Consider the following 18,299-nt stretch of genomic DNA (forward strand, 5'->3'; position numbering starts at 1 on the left):
GACCAGCATAGCAGCGATACACCCCATGTGGGTTTGTTATTCGTCTTGAGGACCAGCATAGCAGCGATACGCCCCATGAGGGTTTATTATTTGTCTTGAGGACCAGCATAGCAGCGATACACCCCATGTGGGTTTGTTATTCGACTTGAGGACCAGCATAGGAGCGATACACCCCATGTGGGTTTCTTATTTGTCTTGAGGACCAGCATAGCAGCGATACGCCCCATGTGGGTTTGTTATTCGTCTTGAGGACCAGCATAGGAGCGATACACCCCATGTGGGTTTGTTATTCGTCTTGAGGACCAGCATAGCAGCGATACGCCCCATGTGGGTTTGTTATTCGTCTTGAGGACCAGCATAGCAGCGATACACCCCATGTGGGTTTGTTATTTGTCTTGAGGACCAGCACAGGAGCGATACGCCCCATGTGGGTTTCTTATTTGTCTTGAGGACCAGCATAGGAGCGATACGCCCCATGTGGATTTGTTATTCGTCTTGAGGACCAGCATAGGAGCGATACGCCCCATGTGGGTTTGTTATTTGTCTTGAGGACCAGCATAGGAGCGATACGCCCCAAATCATATCTGTGGTATTGTGGTATGGATCAGAGATCAAATCAAATCAAATCAAATTTATTTATATAGCCCTTCGTACATCAGCTGATATCTCAAAGTGCTGTACAGAAACCCAGCCTAAAACCCCAAACAGCAAGCAATGCAGGTGGAGAAGCACTGTCATCCAGTGTGTGTGTGTGTGTGTGTGTGTGTGTGTGTGTGTGTGTGTGTGTGTGTGTGTGTGTGTGTGTGTGTGTGTGTGTGTGTGCGCGTGTGTGTGCGCGTGTCTGTGCGTGTGTGTATTTGTGTGTGTGTGTGTATTTGTGTGTGTGTGTTTTTGTGTGTGTGTGTGTGTGTGTGCGTGCGTGTGCGTGTCTGTTTTTGTATGTGTGTGTGTGTGTGTGTGCGTGTGTGGTTAGGTGTCCTCCAGTCAGGGGCGGAATGGCCATCTGACATTTCAGACAAATGCCTGGCTCCAGTGTGTCTGGTCCCAGTCCGCACCTGGCCCCAGTGTGTCTGGTCCCAGTCCGTCCCTGGCCCCAGTGTGTCTGGTCCCAGTCCGTCCCTGGCCCCAGTGTGTCTGTGTGTTCTTGTATGTGTGAGTACACTCCTGCGTGCATGCTAGCCGGTGCTATACTCACCCAGTACAGTAAGGTAGGCCTTGGCGGTCTTCACAGGCATGGTGAATAGAGAACAGGTGTACATCCCCTCGTCAGCCAGTGTCACCTCACTGATACTAATGGTCAGCTCCGACCACGACGCTCGGACTAGCTCGATACGGTTATCTCTCAAAGCTAAGAGAGAGAGAGAGAGAGAGAGAGAGAGAGAGAGAGAGAGAGAGAGAGAGAGAGAGAGAGAGAGAGAGAGAGAGACAGAGAGAGAGACAGAGAGAGAGAGAGAGACAGAGAGAGAGAGACAGAGAGAGAGAGACAGATTCAGATTTACTAATGGATTTTATCACTAACAATAACAATGATAACATCTTATTTCATCACACACAATATGTCAACAAAAGCAGCTAAATGCACTTAATACAACTATCCCTGGGCAGTACAGGAAGGGAGAGAGAGAGAGACAGAGAGAGAGGGGAGAGCCAGAAAGAGAGAGAGAAAGAGAGAGAGACTTCCAACTGTGAACATACAAGGGTTGGGGTTGATTCCAATTTATTTTCATATTCCAAAATTAAATTCTAGAATGCAAGCAGGAAATGGAGAATTTGACTTTGAATTGATTTGGAATTGCAGCGATCTTAACAAAAAAAAAGGTAATTGATTTGAAATTTAGACTGTCTGAATTGACATTTTTAAATAAAAACATCCATGGAATGGAATTGGAATGGAATTGGAATGGAATTGGAATGGAATTGGAATGGAATTGGAATTTAGATTGTCTGAGTTGGACTTCAATCTGAATAGGAAAATAAAAACATTCTTGGAATGAAATTGGAATGGAATTGGAATGAAATTGGAATGGAATTGGAATGGAATTGGAATGGAATTGGAATGGAATTGGAATGGAATTGGAATGGAATTGGAATGGAATTGGAATTTAGATTGTCTGAGTTGGACTTCAATCTGAATAGGAAAATAAAAACATTCTTGGAATGAAATTGGAATGGAATTGGAATGGAATTGGAATGGAATTGGAATGGAATTGGAATTTAGATTGTCTGAGTTGGACTTCAATCTGAATAGGAAAATAAAAACATTCTTGGAATGAAATTGGAATGGAATTGGAATGGAATTGGAATGAAATTGGAATGGAATTGGAATGGAATTGGAATGGAATTGGAATGGAATTGGAATTTAGATTGTCTGAGTTGGACTTCAATCTGAATAGGAAAATAAAAACATTCTTGGAATGAAATTGGAATGGAATTGGAATGGAATTGGAATGGAATTGGAATGGAATTGGAATTTAGATTGTCTGAGTTGGACTTCAATCTGAATAGGAAAATAAAAACATTCTTGGAATGAAATTGGAATGGAATTGGAATGGAATTGGAATGGAATTGGAATGGAATTGGAATTTAGATTGTCTGAGTTGGACTTCAATCTGAATAGGAAAATAAAAACATTCTTGGAATGAAATTGGAATGGAATTGGAATGAAATTGGAATGGAATTGGAATGGAATTGGAATGGAATTGGAATGGAATTGGAATGGAATTGGAATTTAGATTGTCTGAGTTGGACTTCAATCTGAATAGGAAAATAAAAACATTCTTGGAATGAAATTGGAATGGAATTGGAATGGAATTGGAATGGAATTGGAATGGAATTGGAATGGAATTGGAATGGAATTGGAATTTAGATTGTCTGAGTTGGACTTCAATCTGAATAGGAAAATAAAAACATTCTTGGAATGAAATTGGAATGGAATTGGAATGGAATTGGAATGGAATTGGAATGGAATTGGAATGGAATTGGAATTTAGATTGTCTGAGTTGGACTTCAATCTGAATAGGAAAATAAAAACATTCTTGGAATGAAATTGGAATGGAATTGGAATGGAATTGGAATGGAATTGGAATGGAATTGGAATTTTGAATTTATGAACTGGAATTTTATTATAATTATGTTCCATTTTTCAAATCAAATTCCAGTCACTGGAGTAAATGCATTCAGCACTGAAATGGAATGCAAACTTTGTTTTAAAACTATCAAATCATTATAATTATATACATTACAGTATGTACATTATGTTTTTGACATGTTTTCCAATTAGTTGTAATATATTTCTGGTTCCAATTAAAGGGTTAGCTCAGACATATTGGTTTCCATACCTTGTCTATGAACTTTGTCATTTTGTACTTATATATGGTGAAAAAATTCCAATTTCCATGAGTATTGTTCACTCAATTATTCTGCATTGCTTTATAATTCTACAACATAAATTAATTTAGAAGATGCTTTTATCCAAAGCGACTTGAAGTCATTCATGCATAAGCTTTTTTACGTAAGGGTGGATTGCTTATTTTTAGAAAATATGTAAAGTGGTATCAGAGCTGATGAACATATTTCCCAGCATGCTGTTTTGTAGTACATTTAGTGTTGTTCATATTATGTAGCACATCATATTTTTGTAAATCGTTTTTGATAATGAAAAATAAAAAATGTGAATAATTCTATGAATTATTTTCTAAATCTTTGTTTCTATTTCAGTGTTTTTGGTCGAACATTGATTTTTATTCATACTATAATAAATAACATACACTTTTCTTTTTTTTACGTAAGGGTGGATTGCTTATTTTTTAGAAAATATGTAAAGTGGTGTCAGAGCTGATTAACATATTTCCCAGCATGCTGTTTTGTAGTACATTTACTTTACATACACTTAAAAAAAACTACTCTAATCTGTTCGTGGTTGTATTTATTTACAGTCATTATTTAGATGGTGGAGCCTGTTCATGTGATGTAGGTTGTCTTGTCAACTTCATGCTCCCTGATAGATTTCAGTGGGAATTAAAACTCACCCTGAAGGTCGTCATAACTTGACAAAATGGAAAAGGTGAAAAGGTCAAAGACATCATGCCACTGTGACAGGAAGTTAACAGGCAATGAAAGATGAACCTTGTTGTATTTGTAGCAATTCATAGAAGCTAAACATGCAAGTGAATGCAATGATGCAAATGACTAAGTCTCTGTCACTAGTACACACAGTCATGGGTGGTCATTCTAACTTTCACTCTAAAGGCACACTGGGATATATGCTAATGTCAGCAAATATCCCACGATTGCCTTTATTGAATGTTGGAATTACCAGCGATGACTGTGTTTGCTAGTGACAAAGACCTGGTTGTTGCATCAATCCTGTAGTCGTCACCAAGTGAGAGGATACATTAATATTTCATCCTTGTAATTTAACCCTTTGTGACAATACATTAAAATATCATCAGACTATTACCTCAACGGCCTAGTTTTACCCTGAAACTCCTGGTTTGCAGGCCATATCAAGCAATCCATATTATTATTGTGGCTTGTAAAGTGACATCCAGCAATTTGAAGTTTGAATCGCAACCTGCATTTAGAATGACTGCCAAGGTTAAGAGAGTCAGACATTGGGGATTCCCTACACCATCTAAACTAGAACAACCATCTCAGTAATGGGTGGAATAAATCCAACTAACTACAGATTCTTTGGGGGGAGGGGAGATTTTTGGGGGGTTGTTCTTATGCTATACATAAATAATTAACAGCCTAGTTTGACCCTGAAACAACTGCTTTTGCAGACCACATCAAGCAAGTCATATTATTGCATTTAGAATGAGAGCCAAGGTAGGAGTATTGGACAGAAAAATGATTCCCTAAACCATTTAAACTGGAACAACCATCTCAGTAATGGGTTGAATAAATCCAAGATTGATTTAGTTTTTTTTGGGAGGTTAAAAAAATGTATGTTATTTATAGCATAGTTTATGTGTCGGGGGGCTAGGGTCAGTCTGTTATATCTGGAGTACTTCTCCTGTCTTATCCGGTGTCCTGTGTGAATTTAAGTATGCTCTCTCTAGTTCTCTCTCCCTCTCGGAGGACCTGAGCCCTAGGACCATGCCTCAGGACTACTTGACCTGATGACTTATCTGTTCTGCCTGCGGCTATAGAGCCCTGACCTGTTCACCGGACGTGCTACCTGTCCCAGACCTGCTGTTTTGGACTCTCTCTCTACCGCATCTGCTGTCTCTAACTCAGAACAATCGCCTATGAAAAGCCAACTGACATTTACTCCTGAGGTGCTGACCTGTTGTACCTTCTACAACCACTGTGATTATTATTTGACCCTGCTGGTCATCTATGAACATTTGAACATCTTGGCCATGTTCTGTTATAATCTCCACCCGGCACAGCCAGAAGAGGACTGGCCACCCCTCATAGCCTGGTTCCTCTCTAGGTTTCTTCCTAGTTCTGGCCTTTCTAGGGAGTTTTTCTTAGCCACTGTGCTTCTACACCTGCATTGCTTGCTGTTTTGGGGTTTTAGGCTGGGTTTCTGTACAGCACTTTGAGATATCAGCTGATGTACGAAGGGGCTTTATAAATATATTTGATTGATTGATTGATTGATAAGATCAATCAATTAATCAATCAACGTGCATACAAAAACACAGATATAGACACACACAATTCTAGAAATCAACCTGCAATAAAGCGTGCTGGGAAATATGATAATGAGGGGCGTGGTTTTGGGTGTTTGCATTGTTTTACTCTATGCAGAATAAAAATGACACAATCACACTCAAGTTATTAAAGGTCCCAAACAGTCAACATCATTTGGATGAAACCAAAGTAGGAAAACCAAAAGTATGAAAAATGACTGTTGCTTCTATATTGATAAAGATTGGTCATCAAACAACTTGTCCCCTCCCCCATGTCAAACATCATCGAATACAGGAGGAGGGATGGAGGCGGGATTATTAAGGGCTTTTTTGTTTTGTTTCATACACCAATGGGAATGTCTTATTCTCTTACCTAATTTAAATAAATAGTAATCCATTTTTAGAACAATGCTGTACCATAACAATGTGGAAAAAGTCAAGGGGTCTGAATATCAATCATCAATCATATATATGCAAAGAAAGTACATGTAGAATGAAGACTGCATTTTATCCATCTCCCTGACAAGCCTTATTTAATCACAGCAAGGTTACTGAGCTTCTTATCCCATCAGTGTCCATCATTATACCTGAGACATCACAGGAGTCAGCACAGGGTGTGTGTGTGTCTCAGTTAAGAGCTAGTTATGACACACACACACACACACATGCTATAGAAGTGATTGGTGAACGGAAGGTCGGCAGGGGTCAGTGAGAGGTGAGGTCACTGCTCCCATGTAGACACCGCAGTCACGCACAGAGCTTAAGGAAGGGCGAGAGAGGAGGGTCATTTACTGTAGAGAGATAGTCTGAGAGGGAGAGAGAGAAGGGTCATTTACTGTAGAGAGATAGTCTGAGAGGGAGAGAGAGAGAAGGGTCATTTACTGTAGAGAGATAGTCTGAGAGGGAGAGACAGAGAAGGGTCATTTACTGTAGAGAGATAGTCTGAGAGGGAGAGACCAGGTCTGAGACCGTGAAAGAGAGAGAGAAGGGTCATTTACTGTAGAGAGATAGTCTGAGAGGGAGAGACCAGGTCTGAGAGCGTGAAAGAGAGAGAGAAGGGTCATTTACTGTAGAGAGATAGTCTGAGAGGGAGAGACAGAGAAGTGTCATTTACTGTAGAGAGATAGTCTGAGAGGGAGAGAGAGAGAGAAGGGTCATTTACTGTAGAGAGATAGTCTGAGAGAGAGAGACCAGGTCTGAGAGTGTGAAAGAGAGAGAGACTATTTCTGGACGTTTGAAAAGGTTCTGAGAACGTTGATATATGTCTTCCTCTGCACTCACAAAATAATAATAGTAATGATGGACCAACACTGGGAGCAAACTGGTGATCGGAGCGCGCTGCCTAAACCACTGCACCATCACAATGCTCTAGCAACCAACGAGAGTACCTGAACCTACTTGAATCTACTTGATGATAATTGGTGATACTTGATGATGGCAATAGCGCATTTTTTATGATCTTGTTTTAAGCCTTCCCTTAACCTGAACCCTTTGAGTTGTTTCTGAAGGAACCCTGTGACCACTCAGCATTAACACGTCAGAAATAGATCTTCATCCATAATATGTTGTATTTCTAAAAGGGAAACTATGAGATATTGTTGGTTCCCCCACAGTCCTCCAGACATCATATCTGGAATCCTCAGAGTCAGACACACAAGGACCACATCCACTGTTTTTCCTCTTTTCAGTCTCTCCTTAAAGATATATAAGAATAATAGTAATGATGGACCAACACTGGGAGCAAACTGGTGATCGGAGCTCGCTGCCTAAACCACTGCACCATCACAATGCTCTAGCAACCAACGAGAGTACCTGAACCTACTTGAATCTACTTGAATTTACTTGATGCTACTTGGTTCTACTTTATAATACTTGATGATACACATCCACTGTTTTTCCTCTCCTCTTTTCAGTCTCTCCGTAAAGATAAATAGTCATCCATCCCTTCATCTCGCTGGTCTCTCAGTTCAATAGGAAAGAGCTGAGTCACACAGGTTCAGTCCCACATAGCACCCTATTCACATCACTCTAATGTGTGTGTGTGTGTTTTTCTGTGTGGAGGTAGATGTGTGTGCATGCGTCTGTGTGTGTGTGTGTTTTTTCTGTGTGTGTGTGTTTTTTCTGTGTGTGTGTGTGTGTTTTTTCTGTGTGTGTGTGTGTATGTGTTTTTCTCTGTGTGTCTGTGTGTGTGTCTGTGTGTGTGTTTTCTGTGTGTGTGTGTATGTGTTTTTCTGTGTGTGTGTGTGTGTGTGTGTGTGTGTTTTCTGTGTGTGTGTGTGTGTGTGTGTGTATGTGCTTTTCTGTGTGTGTCTGTGTGTGTGTGTGTGTGTGTGTGCGTTTGTGTGTGTTTCTGTGTGGAGGTGTGTGTGTGTGTGTGTGTGTGTGTGTGTGTGTGTGTGTGTGTGTGTGTGTGTGTGTGTGTGTGTGTGTGTGTGTGTGTGTGTATATCCCAGTCAGTTCTACTTTATCCCTTTATCCCTTTAACAAGCTCATTTTAAATTAAATGATTTAATTATAATTTATTTATATAGATTTTGTTTGGCATATTTTATGATATCAGTCAATCCATTTAGTAAAATGATCATGTGGTTTTCATTATAAGACTCACTCATTCAGATGAAAACCAGGACGTGAACGTGAGTAAAACTTGTCACACATTTATTGTTGTACATTGTGTATAAAATGTCAAATTACAAGTTTTGTAAAATGTTGTTGAATGTTGCTCTAAAACATAATTTATGAATCATTAAAATACTAATATGTTTTTACAATTTTAGGAACATTTGAAAAATATGCTATACCAGGAGGTTGAGTTGCCCATTAAAGGATTTAAATGAATTAAGTAGGGATTATTATTATTAACCATTAACAAGTTAACAAGGTTAATTCCAAACAGTAACATGATGACCAGAAAATACATGGAAAGGAACATTTATCAGATCTTAAAAAAACACACGACAAACATTTAACAAAATGCCATTTTTCATTAAAACACAGTCGCTAAAGATGCAAGACAAAAGATACAAGACATAAGATACAAGACATAAGATACAAGACATAAGATACAAGACATAAGATACAAGACAAAAGATACAAGACATAAGATACAAGACATAAGATACAAGACAAAAGATACAAGACATAAGATACAAGACATAAGATACAAGACATAAGATACAAGACATAAGATACAAGACATAAGATACAAGACATAAGATACAAGACAAAGATACAAGACATAAGATACAAGACATAAGATACAAGACAAAAGATACAAGACATAAGATACAAGACATAAGATACAAGACATAAGATACAAGACATAAGATACAAGACAAAAGATACAAGACATTAGATACAAGACAAAAGCAGCCGTTTCGTGTGACAGACATGACAAAGGGGAAATGTAAATATGAAACAACTCGGATGTTAATTAATAAGACAAGGATTGTGCATTTTGGCATCTGGACAACGAAAGAAAGTTGATATGAACATCTGTAGAAGAGGAGAGAAATGCTGTGAAACTTAGCTGTTGTTGCTAGCTTAGCTGTTGTTGCTAGCTTAGCTGTTGTTGCTAGCTTAGCTGTTGTTGCTAGCTGCTTCTTGTTGATGCTCTTCCCACTGCAGCCTGTGTCTGTGTTGCCCAGCAACCAGGCTCTCTGCTCCGAGGCTCAACCTGACTACAGGCCATATTTGACATAAGAACCTAATTTATAACTCTATGAATTCACTGTACTTGACACATTTTCGGCAAAAGAAAGAACAATTCCCGGTCGAACAAGACACTGTTCCTGGCTAATGATTTCATTAAAGGACAACAATAAGATAAAGAGAGAGAGAGAGACTTGCTTGTGCCAAGAAACACGTGGAAATCTGTTCTTTGGTCTGATGACACCGTGTCTCAGAGTAGGTGAATGGATGATATCCGCATGTGTGTTTCCCACCTCGAAGCATGGAGGAGGAGGTGTGATGGTGTGGGGTTGCTTTGCTGATGACACTGTCTGTGATTTAGCTTAGTGGGACTATAATTTGTTTTTCAACAGGAAAACGACCCAACACATCAGGCTGTGTAAGGGGCTATTTGACCAAGAAGGAGAGTGATGGAGTGCTATATTAGATAACCTGGCCTGCTATTTTGAAAGTCTGGTCCACATTGGATCAATATATATATGCAGGGTTAGGGTTACATTGTCCTGGAATAGAGCAAAAATAACCACAGCTCCTGCAGTGTTGAAAACGTAGCGACCTGACGGCCAGCTAGGCTATCTGGGCTATCTGGGCTTCTCAAACGAGTGAACAAAAAGATTACACGTCAAATCCAAAAAGCAGAAATGTGTCCTCCTAAATAAATTCACGGCCGTGAACGTCCGTGAACGTTGGTAGCAGCAGCGGCTAATGTTGGTAGCAGCATCGGCAGCAGCATCGGCTAACATTGGTAGCAGCATCGGCTAACGCTGGTAGCAGCATCGGCTAACGTTGGTAGCAGCATCGGCTAACATTGGTAGCAGCATCGGATAACGTTGGTAGCAGCATCGGCTAACATTGGTAGCAGCATCGGCTAACGTTGGTAGCAGCAGCAGCTAACGTTGGTAGCAGCAGCGGCTAACGTTGTTAGCAGCAGCGGCTAACGTTGGTAGCAGCAGCGGCTAACGTTGGTAGCAGCAGCGGCTAACGTTGGTAGCAGCAGCGGCTAACGTTGGTAGCAGCATCGGATAACGTTGGTAGCAGCATCGGATAACGTTGGTAGCAGCATCGGCTAATGTTGGTAGCAGCATCGGCTAACGTTGTTAGCAGCAGCGGCTAACGTTGGTAGCAGAAGCGGCTAACGTTGGTAGCAGCATCGGCTAACGTTGGTAGCAGCAGCGGCTAACGTTGGTAGCAGCAGCGGCTAACGTTGTTAGCAGAAGCGGCTAACGTTGGTAGCAGCATCGGCTAACGTTGTTAGCAGCAGCGGCTAACGTTGGTAGCAGCAGCGGCTAACGTTGGTAGCAGCATCGGCTAACGTTGGTAGCAGCATCGGATAACATTGGTAGCAGCATCGGCTAATGTTGGTAGCAGCATCGGCTAACGTTGTTAGCAGCAGCGGCTAACGTTGGTAGCAGCATCGGCTAACGTTGGTAGCAGCAGCGGCTAACGTTGGTAGCAGCAGCGGCTAACGTTGTTAGCAGAAGCGGCTAACGTTGGTAGCAGCATCGGCTAACGTTGGTAGCAGCAGCGGCTAACGTTGTTAGCAGAAGCGGCTAACGTTGGTAGCAGCATCGGCTAACGTTGGTAGCAGCAGCGGCTAACGTTGGTAGCAGCAGCGGCTAACCTTGTTAGCAGAAGCGGCTAACGTTGGTAGCTATACAATGCGGTTCCAGCCAAGTCAGGTTGCAGGGAAAAAGCAACAGGAAACACAATTAGCGTGGGACGGTTAGCATGGTCCACGGTCCCAGCCACAAGTGCTAACCGCGTCGCGGGCTGTGTTCAAGCTGTTTGTGGATAACCCTGTTAGCTTGATACTGATAGCTACCAGCGAGGCTAATAGCTAGCTACGTCAAACAACTTCAGACATTTTGGTCTGGCAAGATCCCGGGACAGACAGTAGAGGTCACAACAACTGGGGCTAACCGCGTTGCGGGATCCAGAATCAAAAAAAGTATACAAACCAAACTTAGCGAGGAAACACTGTCACAACGTTACAAAGAAACAATAAGACAAGGTATCTCGTTCAGCGTTCAACATACGTCACGCTCTGATGATGTCAAAGGTGACAGGTATCTCGGCCTCTTTTCGACAGTGAAGTATTAATAGCTGTGTTGTTTTTCAGAATTGTTTAAATTGTAGTCCTATGGCTTCCTAATTTGCAGGGCTGAAATTTGTAGACCCAATCTGAGGCTGTAACCTATGTGCACTGACAGTAGAGCCGAACCTACCGAGTTGATTCATGTAACAGTCTCCTTCAATTTGTAGCCTACATTTTGAATCATTCCATCGTTAGTTTACCATTCGTTCCTCTGTCACGTCCTCGTGGTTGTTCCTGAGGGTCGATAACAATAGTGGATCATATTAAACTAACGTATTACAAGTTGTACAAAAGTCATCTGGGACATGTAGCCTATGGGAATCATTATGGTACGCCGACCACACGTAGCAGTTTAAACCTGGAGCCTTGCACAACGGGTTCACTACGACTGGACCGTTGTCATCACAGTTCCAGAATTAGTGAGGATTATTAAGGCTAGATTATTTTTACAGCACTACTGTTCCATCCTTATTGTACACTTTTCCCCCTTTCTAATACTTAAATATATTGAACAACTGAACGTGACTTTCAAGATGAATCAAACTGAATCAAGATGAATCAAAACTGAATCAAGATGAATCCAACTGAATCAAGATGAATCCAACTGAATCAAGATGAATCCAACTGAATCAAGATAAATCAAATTATTCAAGATGAATCAAAATTAATCAAGATGAATCAAAATTAATCAAGATGAATCAAAATTAATCAAGATGAATCTAAATTAATCAAGATGAATCTAAATTAATCAAGATGAATCAAACTGAATCAAGATGAATCCAACTGAATCAAGATGAATCAAAATTAATCAAGATTAATCTAAATTAATCAAGATGAATCTAAATTAATCAAGATGAATCAAACTGAATCAAGATGAATCCAACTGAATCAAGATGAATCAAAATTAATCAAGATTAATCTAAATTAATCAAGATGAATCTAAATTAATCAAGATGAATCAAACTGAATCAAGATGAATCCAACTGAATCAAGATGAATCAAACCGCTGTATTGTTTTTTGATTCACCAATATATTTTGTACATAAAAGACTCCACAACAACTTCATAAATTCTTTCCTAAATCTAAATAATAAACAAGATCAGAGTAAAAAAATTAAAAAAAAGCTATCTACCAATTAGACCTGCAAAGGAGATCAATATACGTGTATTCAGATGGGTTTCTTTCATTGATCCCTCTTCTGAACCTGTTCTCTCCATGAACACTATATCTATAAAAAGTATGTGGACACCCTTTCAAATGAGTGGATTCGGCTATTTCAGCCACACCCGTTCCTGACAGGTGTATACAATTAAGCAGACAGCCGTGCAATAGGCAAAAATTGGCAGCACAATAGAAGAGCTCAGTGACTTTTCAGTGCTTTACCAACAAGTCAGTTCGTCAAAAAGACTTCCCAGAAGAGTGGAGGCTGTTATAGCAGCAAAGGGAGGGGACCAACTCCATATTAATGACTTCCCAGAAGAGTGGAGGCTGTTATAGCAGCAAAGGGAGGGGACCAACTCCATATTAATGACTTCCCAGAAGAGTGGAGGCTGTTATAGCAGCAAAGGGAGGGGACCAACTCCATATTAATGACTTCCCAGAAGAGTGGAGGCTGTTATAGCAGCAAAGGGAGGGGACCAACTCCATATTAATGACTTCCCAGAAGAGTGGAGGCTGTTATAGCAGCAAAGGGAGGGGACCAACTCCATATTAATGACTTCCCAGAAGAGTGGAGGCTGTTATAGCAGCAAAGGGAGGGGACCAACTCCATATTAATGACTTCCCAGAAGAGTGGAGGCTGTTATAGCAGCAAATGGAGGGGACCAACTCCATATTAATGACTTCCCAGAAGAGTGGAGGCTGTTATAGCAGCAAAGGGAGGGGACCAGCTCCATATTAATGACTTCCCAGAAGAGTGGAGGCTGTTATAGCAGCAAAGGGAGGGGACCAACTCCATATTAATGACTTCCCAGAAGAGTGGAGGCTGTTATAGCAGCAAAGGGAGGGGACCAACTCCATATTAATGCCCATGATTTCGGAATTAGATGTTCAACGAGCAGGTGTCCGAAAACCTTTGGTCATGTAGTGTAATTCTAGTGAGTGTGTGGACACAATTCTAATTAAAGGGTACACCATATTTAAAGGGATGACTTCAGATAAATGTACTGAAAACCCCCTATTGAACTAAAAAACCTCCACATGAAAATCTGTCGGCCAGAAAGTGAGAGTTTTTTTTTTTTTTTTTTCAGCGGTTGAATTAAATGTATTCAGTGTGCAAAAGGGAGCCACATCTGCAAAGCCCGTTGCGCACCTGCATAAGTTAACTCTAAATACCAACTACTGAGAAGAGCTTCAATCAAAAGGTGAATCAGGCCTTAACTGAACTGTCAGCTCCGCAAGGAGATGTGTCATCCCTCATCTTATTATATTTGTCAGCCCTGCTTCTGGCAGAAGCTACAGTATAATATCCGACTCAGAGAAAAAAAAAACGGAAAAAAAACAACAAATTATAGTCTTCATTCCTAAATAAACTGTTCCCTCTTCATCTGCAACACTAGATCCTACATGATGTGTTGTGCCTTTTAGATCATCATGTGAATACGATAACATGGACCTGAGCTATTTCTAAAGGGTTTTAGTTTCTTTAGGACAGCGATATGACAACACACATCCAGGAAGTCCTCCACCCCCCCCCCCCCCCCCCACCCACCCGACTGCTGATGTCCTACCCCACTCACCTCACTCCCTGTGGGCAGGCAGTATATATCTAGCCCATATGGCTTTGTCCCGGCCTAGGCCCCAACCCTGAGGAGTTGGTATATCTACAAATCACTAACTCTATCTGACACACACACACACACACACACACACACACACACACACACACACGGGTGCACACACACACACACACACACACTCTCTCACATAAGCGCTTGCACACATACATAAACACACACATTGGATTTGAACCTGCACGCCACAAAACTGTGTTAGCCCGCTGAGCTAGAGCCTAAACTCTTAGAAATAAGGGTTTGAAAAGGGTTATTTGCTGAGGGTATGAGTTCTACCGAGAACTGTTATCATCTGAATAACCCTTTTTGGAAGACAAGGGTTCTTTGTAAGGCAAAGGGTTCTACCTAGAACCTTTAACATCCTAAAAAAAAAACGATTTTGGAAAAAGGGGTTTCATTGGATGATTCTTCGGAAGGCAAGAAGGGTTCTACGTAGAACCTTTAACATTCTACATAGAACCCTTCTAACTTTGAATCAGCTTGTTTATAGTTTTTCTTCCTTTTCCTTTTAAAGAGTGCCTGAACATTAATGTTAACCTCTAACTTTAACATCAGGAGTTTTGAGTAATCCGATCAGTTTAAAAAGACAGGTGAGAGGATTTTTTAAAACTGTGCCCATATGGTAATATTTGTGCATGTATCTGGTATTTCCTTAATATTTTTTTATTTTTTTAAAACATTTACAGGACTGGCATAGTTCATATCTTTGCCATGATTTCGTATTTTTGGTCTTTTCAAATGACTATTTAATGTGATTGTATTGAGCAGGAGAAAAGAAAGGAGTCTTGAGTGAACCAGCAATGTATTGTACACAGCAAATCATGTCATTTCTAGTGTTGATTTGGGAGTTAAATTAACTTAAGTGTTGTAAAAGCCACACCCATCTTTATCATATCTTTATCATATTTCCCAGCATGCTCTATTGCAGATAGATTTTCAGAAATATTTGTTTTAATATCTATGTTTTTGCACGTAAATTGATTTGTGGATTTATTTTATTTGGAATACAAAGATAAATAATAAATATCACAATTTCTAAATGAATCCAATCTGTTAGTAATTGGATGTATTGCACCCATTACTGAGTATTGATTGGTTGTTCCAGTTTAGATTAGTCCCATTAGACAATCTTCACTATGTATATAACCAATCGTGCTATTTTATGTTTTTTTTTCCCACGTTGTTAGTCATTTATTTTGTACATAACGTTTCTGCCACCGTCTCTTATGACCGAAAAGAGCTTCTGAATATCAGGACAGCGATTACTCACATTAAACTGGATGAATAATTTTTCTTTAACATGTTGGAGGCGAAGGATCTACTTGAGATACTCGACCAGGTCCAAATCCCTATTATATATCCTGTTATTCCCATGAAGAGAAGACGCCGATACAGGGGACCGGCGAGTGGGTAACCCGCCTCTACCATCCATCCTATTGGCCAACGTGCAAATCACTGGAGAATAAACTGGATGAACTCCGTTCAAGACTTTCCTAACAACGGGACATTAAAAACTGTAATATCTTATGTTTCACTGAGTCGTGGCTGAATGACGACCCGGATAATATACAGTTATTATACAGTTAATAATATAATATACAGTTATTATACAGTTAATAATATAATATACAGTTAATATACAGTTAATAATATAATATACAGTTAATAATATAATATACAGTTATTATACAGTTAATAATATAATATACAGTTAATATACAGTTAATAATATAATATACAGTTAATATACAGTTAATAATATAATATACAGTTAATAATATAATATACAGTTAATATACAGTTAATAATATAATATACAGTTAATAATATAATATACAGTTAATAATATAATATACAGTTAATAATATAATAGACAGTTATTATACAGTTAATAATATAATATACAGTTAATAATATAATATACAGTTAATATACAGTTAATAATATAATATACAGTGAATAATATAATATACAGTTAATAATATAATATACAGTTAATAATATAATATACAGTTAATATACAGTTAATAATATAATATACAGTTAATAATATAATATACAGTTAATATACAGTTAATAATATAAATATACAGTTAATAATATAATATACAGTTAATATACAGTTAATAATATAATATACAGTTAATAATATAATATACAGTTAATATATAATATACAGTTAATAATATAATATACAGTTAATAATATAATATACAGTTAATATACAGTTAATAATATAATATACAGTTAATAATATAATATACAGTTAATATACAGTTAATAATATAATATACAGTTAATAATATAATATACAGTTAATATACAGTTAATAATATAATATACAGTTAATAATATAATATACAGTTAATAATATAATATACAGTTAATAATATAATATACAGTTAATATACAGTTAATAATATAATATACAGTTAATAATATAATATACAGTTAATATACAGTTAATAATATAATATACAGTTAATAATATAATATACAGTTAATAATATAATATACAGTTAATAATATAATATACAGTTAATAATATAATATACAGTTAATAATATAATATACAGTTAATATACAGTTAATAATATAATATACAGTTAATAATATAATATACAGTTAATAATATAATATACAGTTATTATACAGTTAATAATATAATATACAGTTAATAATATAATATACAGTTAATATACAGTTGCCATGTTTTTCATGCAGTTGGCTGGGTGTTACGCTGCATCAACAAGATAGACCGGCTGCCTCCGGTAAGACAAGGGGTGGTGCTCTGTGTCTATTGGTCAATAACAGCTGGTGCACGAAATCAAATATTAAAGGAAGTCTCTAGGTTTTGCTCGCCTGAAGTAGAGTATCTCATGATAAGCTGTAGACCACACGATCTACCAAGAGAGTTTTCATCTATATTATTTGTAGCCGTCTATTTACCACCACAGACCGATGCTGGCACTAAGACTGCACTCAACGACCTGCATAAAGCCATAAGCAAATAAGAAAATGATTAACTGTGATAAGAGCTTTTGCTAAATGACTAAAATGTACACTACCGGTCAAAAGTTTTAGAACACCTCCTCATTCCAGGGTTTTAGAACACCTACTCATTCAAAGGTTTTAGAACACCTACTCATTCCAGGGTTTTAGAACACCTACTCATTCCAGGGTTTTAGAACACCTCCTCATTCCAGGGTTTTAGAACACCTACTCATTCAAGGGTTTTAGAACACCTACTCATTCCAGGGTTTTAGAACACCTACTCATTCCAGGGTTTTAGAACACCTCCTCATTCCAGGGTTTTAGAACACCTACTCATTCCAGGGTTTTAGAACACCTACTCATTCCAGGGTTTTAGAACACCTACTCATTCCAGGGTTTTAGAACACCTCCTCATTCCAGGGTTTTAGAACACCTCCTCATTCCAGGATTTAGAACACCTACTCATTCCAGGGTTTTAGAACACCTACTCATTCCAGGGTTTTAGAACACCTCCTCATTCCAGGATTTAGAACACCTACTCATTCCAGGGTTTTAGAACACCTACTCATTCCAGGGTTTTAGAACACCTACTCATTCCAGGATTTAGAACACCTACTCATTCCAGGGTTTTAGAACACCTACTCATTCCAGGATTTAGAACACCTACTCATTCCAGGGTTTTTCTTTATTTGTACTATTTTCTACATTGTAGAATAATAGTGAAGACATCAGAACTATGAAATAACACATATGGAATCATGTAGTAAACAAAAAAGTAGCCACCCTTTGCCTTGATGATAGCTTTGCACACTCTTGGCATTCTCTCAACCAGTTTCATGAGGTAATCACCTGGAATGCATTTCAATTAACAGGTGTGCCTTTTTAAGTTAATTTGTGGAATTTCTTTCTTCTTAAAGCGTTTGAGCCAATCAGCTGTGTTGTGACAAGGTAGGGGGGAAGACAGCCCTATTTAGTAAAAGACCAAGTCCATATTATGGCAAGAACAGCTCAAATAAGCAAAGAGAAATGACAGTCCATCATTACTTTAAGACATGAAGGTCAGTCAAAATGGAACATTTCAAGAA

The 18,299-nt window shown here is 38.7% G+C and overlaps 1 protein-coding gene across 3 annotated transcripts in view; it reads right to left on the reverse strand.

Annotated features, from left to right (window-relative positions):
• The window catches only part of cadm2a (cell adhesion molecule 2a), a 633,311-nt gene that overhangs the window by 138,997 nt on the left and 476,015 nt on the right, over positions 1-18,299 (reverse strand). For all 3 annotated transcript variants that reach the window (XM_031808832.1, XM_031808833.1, XM_031808831.1), the window contains one exon: positions 1,196-1,348. In XM_031808832.1, the coding sequence (XP_031664692.1) occupies positions 1,196-1,348 (153 nt within the window). The remainder of the gene's footprint in view (positions 1-1,195; positions 1,349-18,299) is intronic.

The sequence above is a fragment of the Oncorhynchus kisutch genome, linkage group LG29, assembly GCF_002021735.2.
Source record: "Oncorhynchus kisutch isolate 150728-3 linkage group LG29, Okis_V2, whole genome shotgun sequence".
Taxonomy (NCBI): Eukaryota; Metazoa; Chordata; class Actinopteri; order Salmoniformes; family Salmonidae; genus Oncorhynchus; species Oncorhynchus kisutch.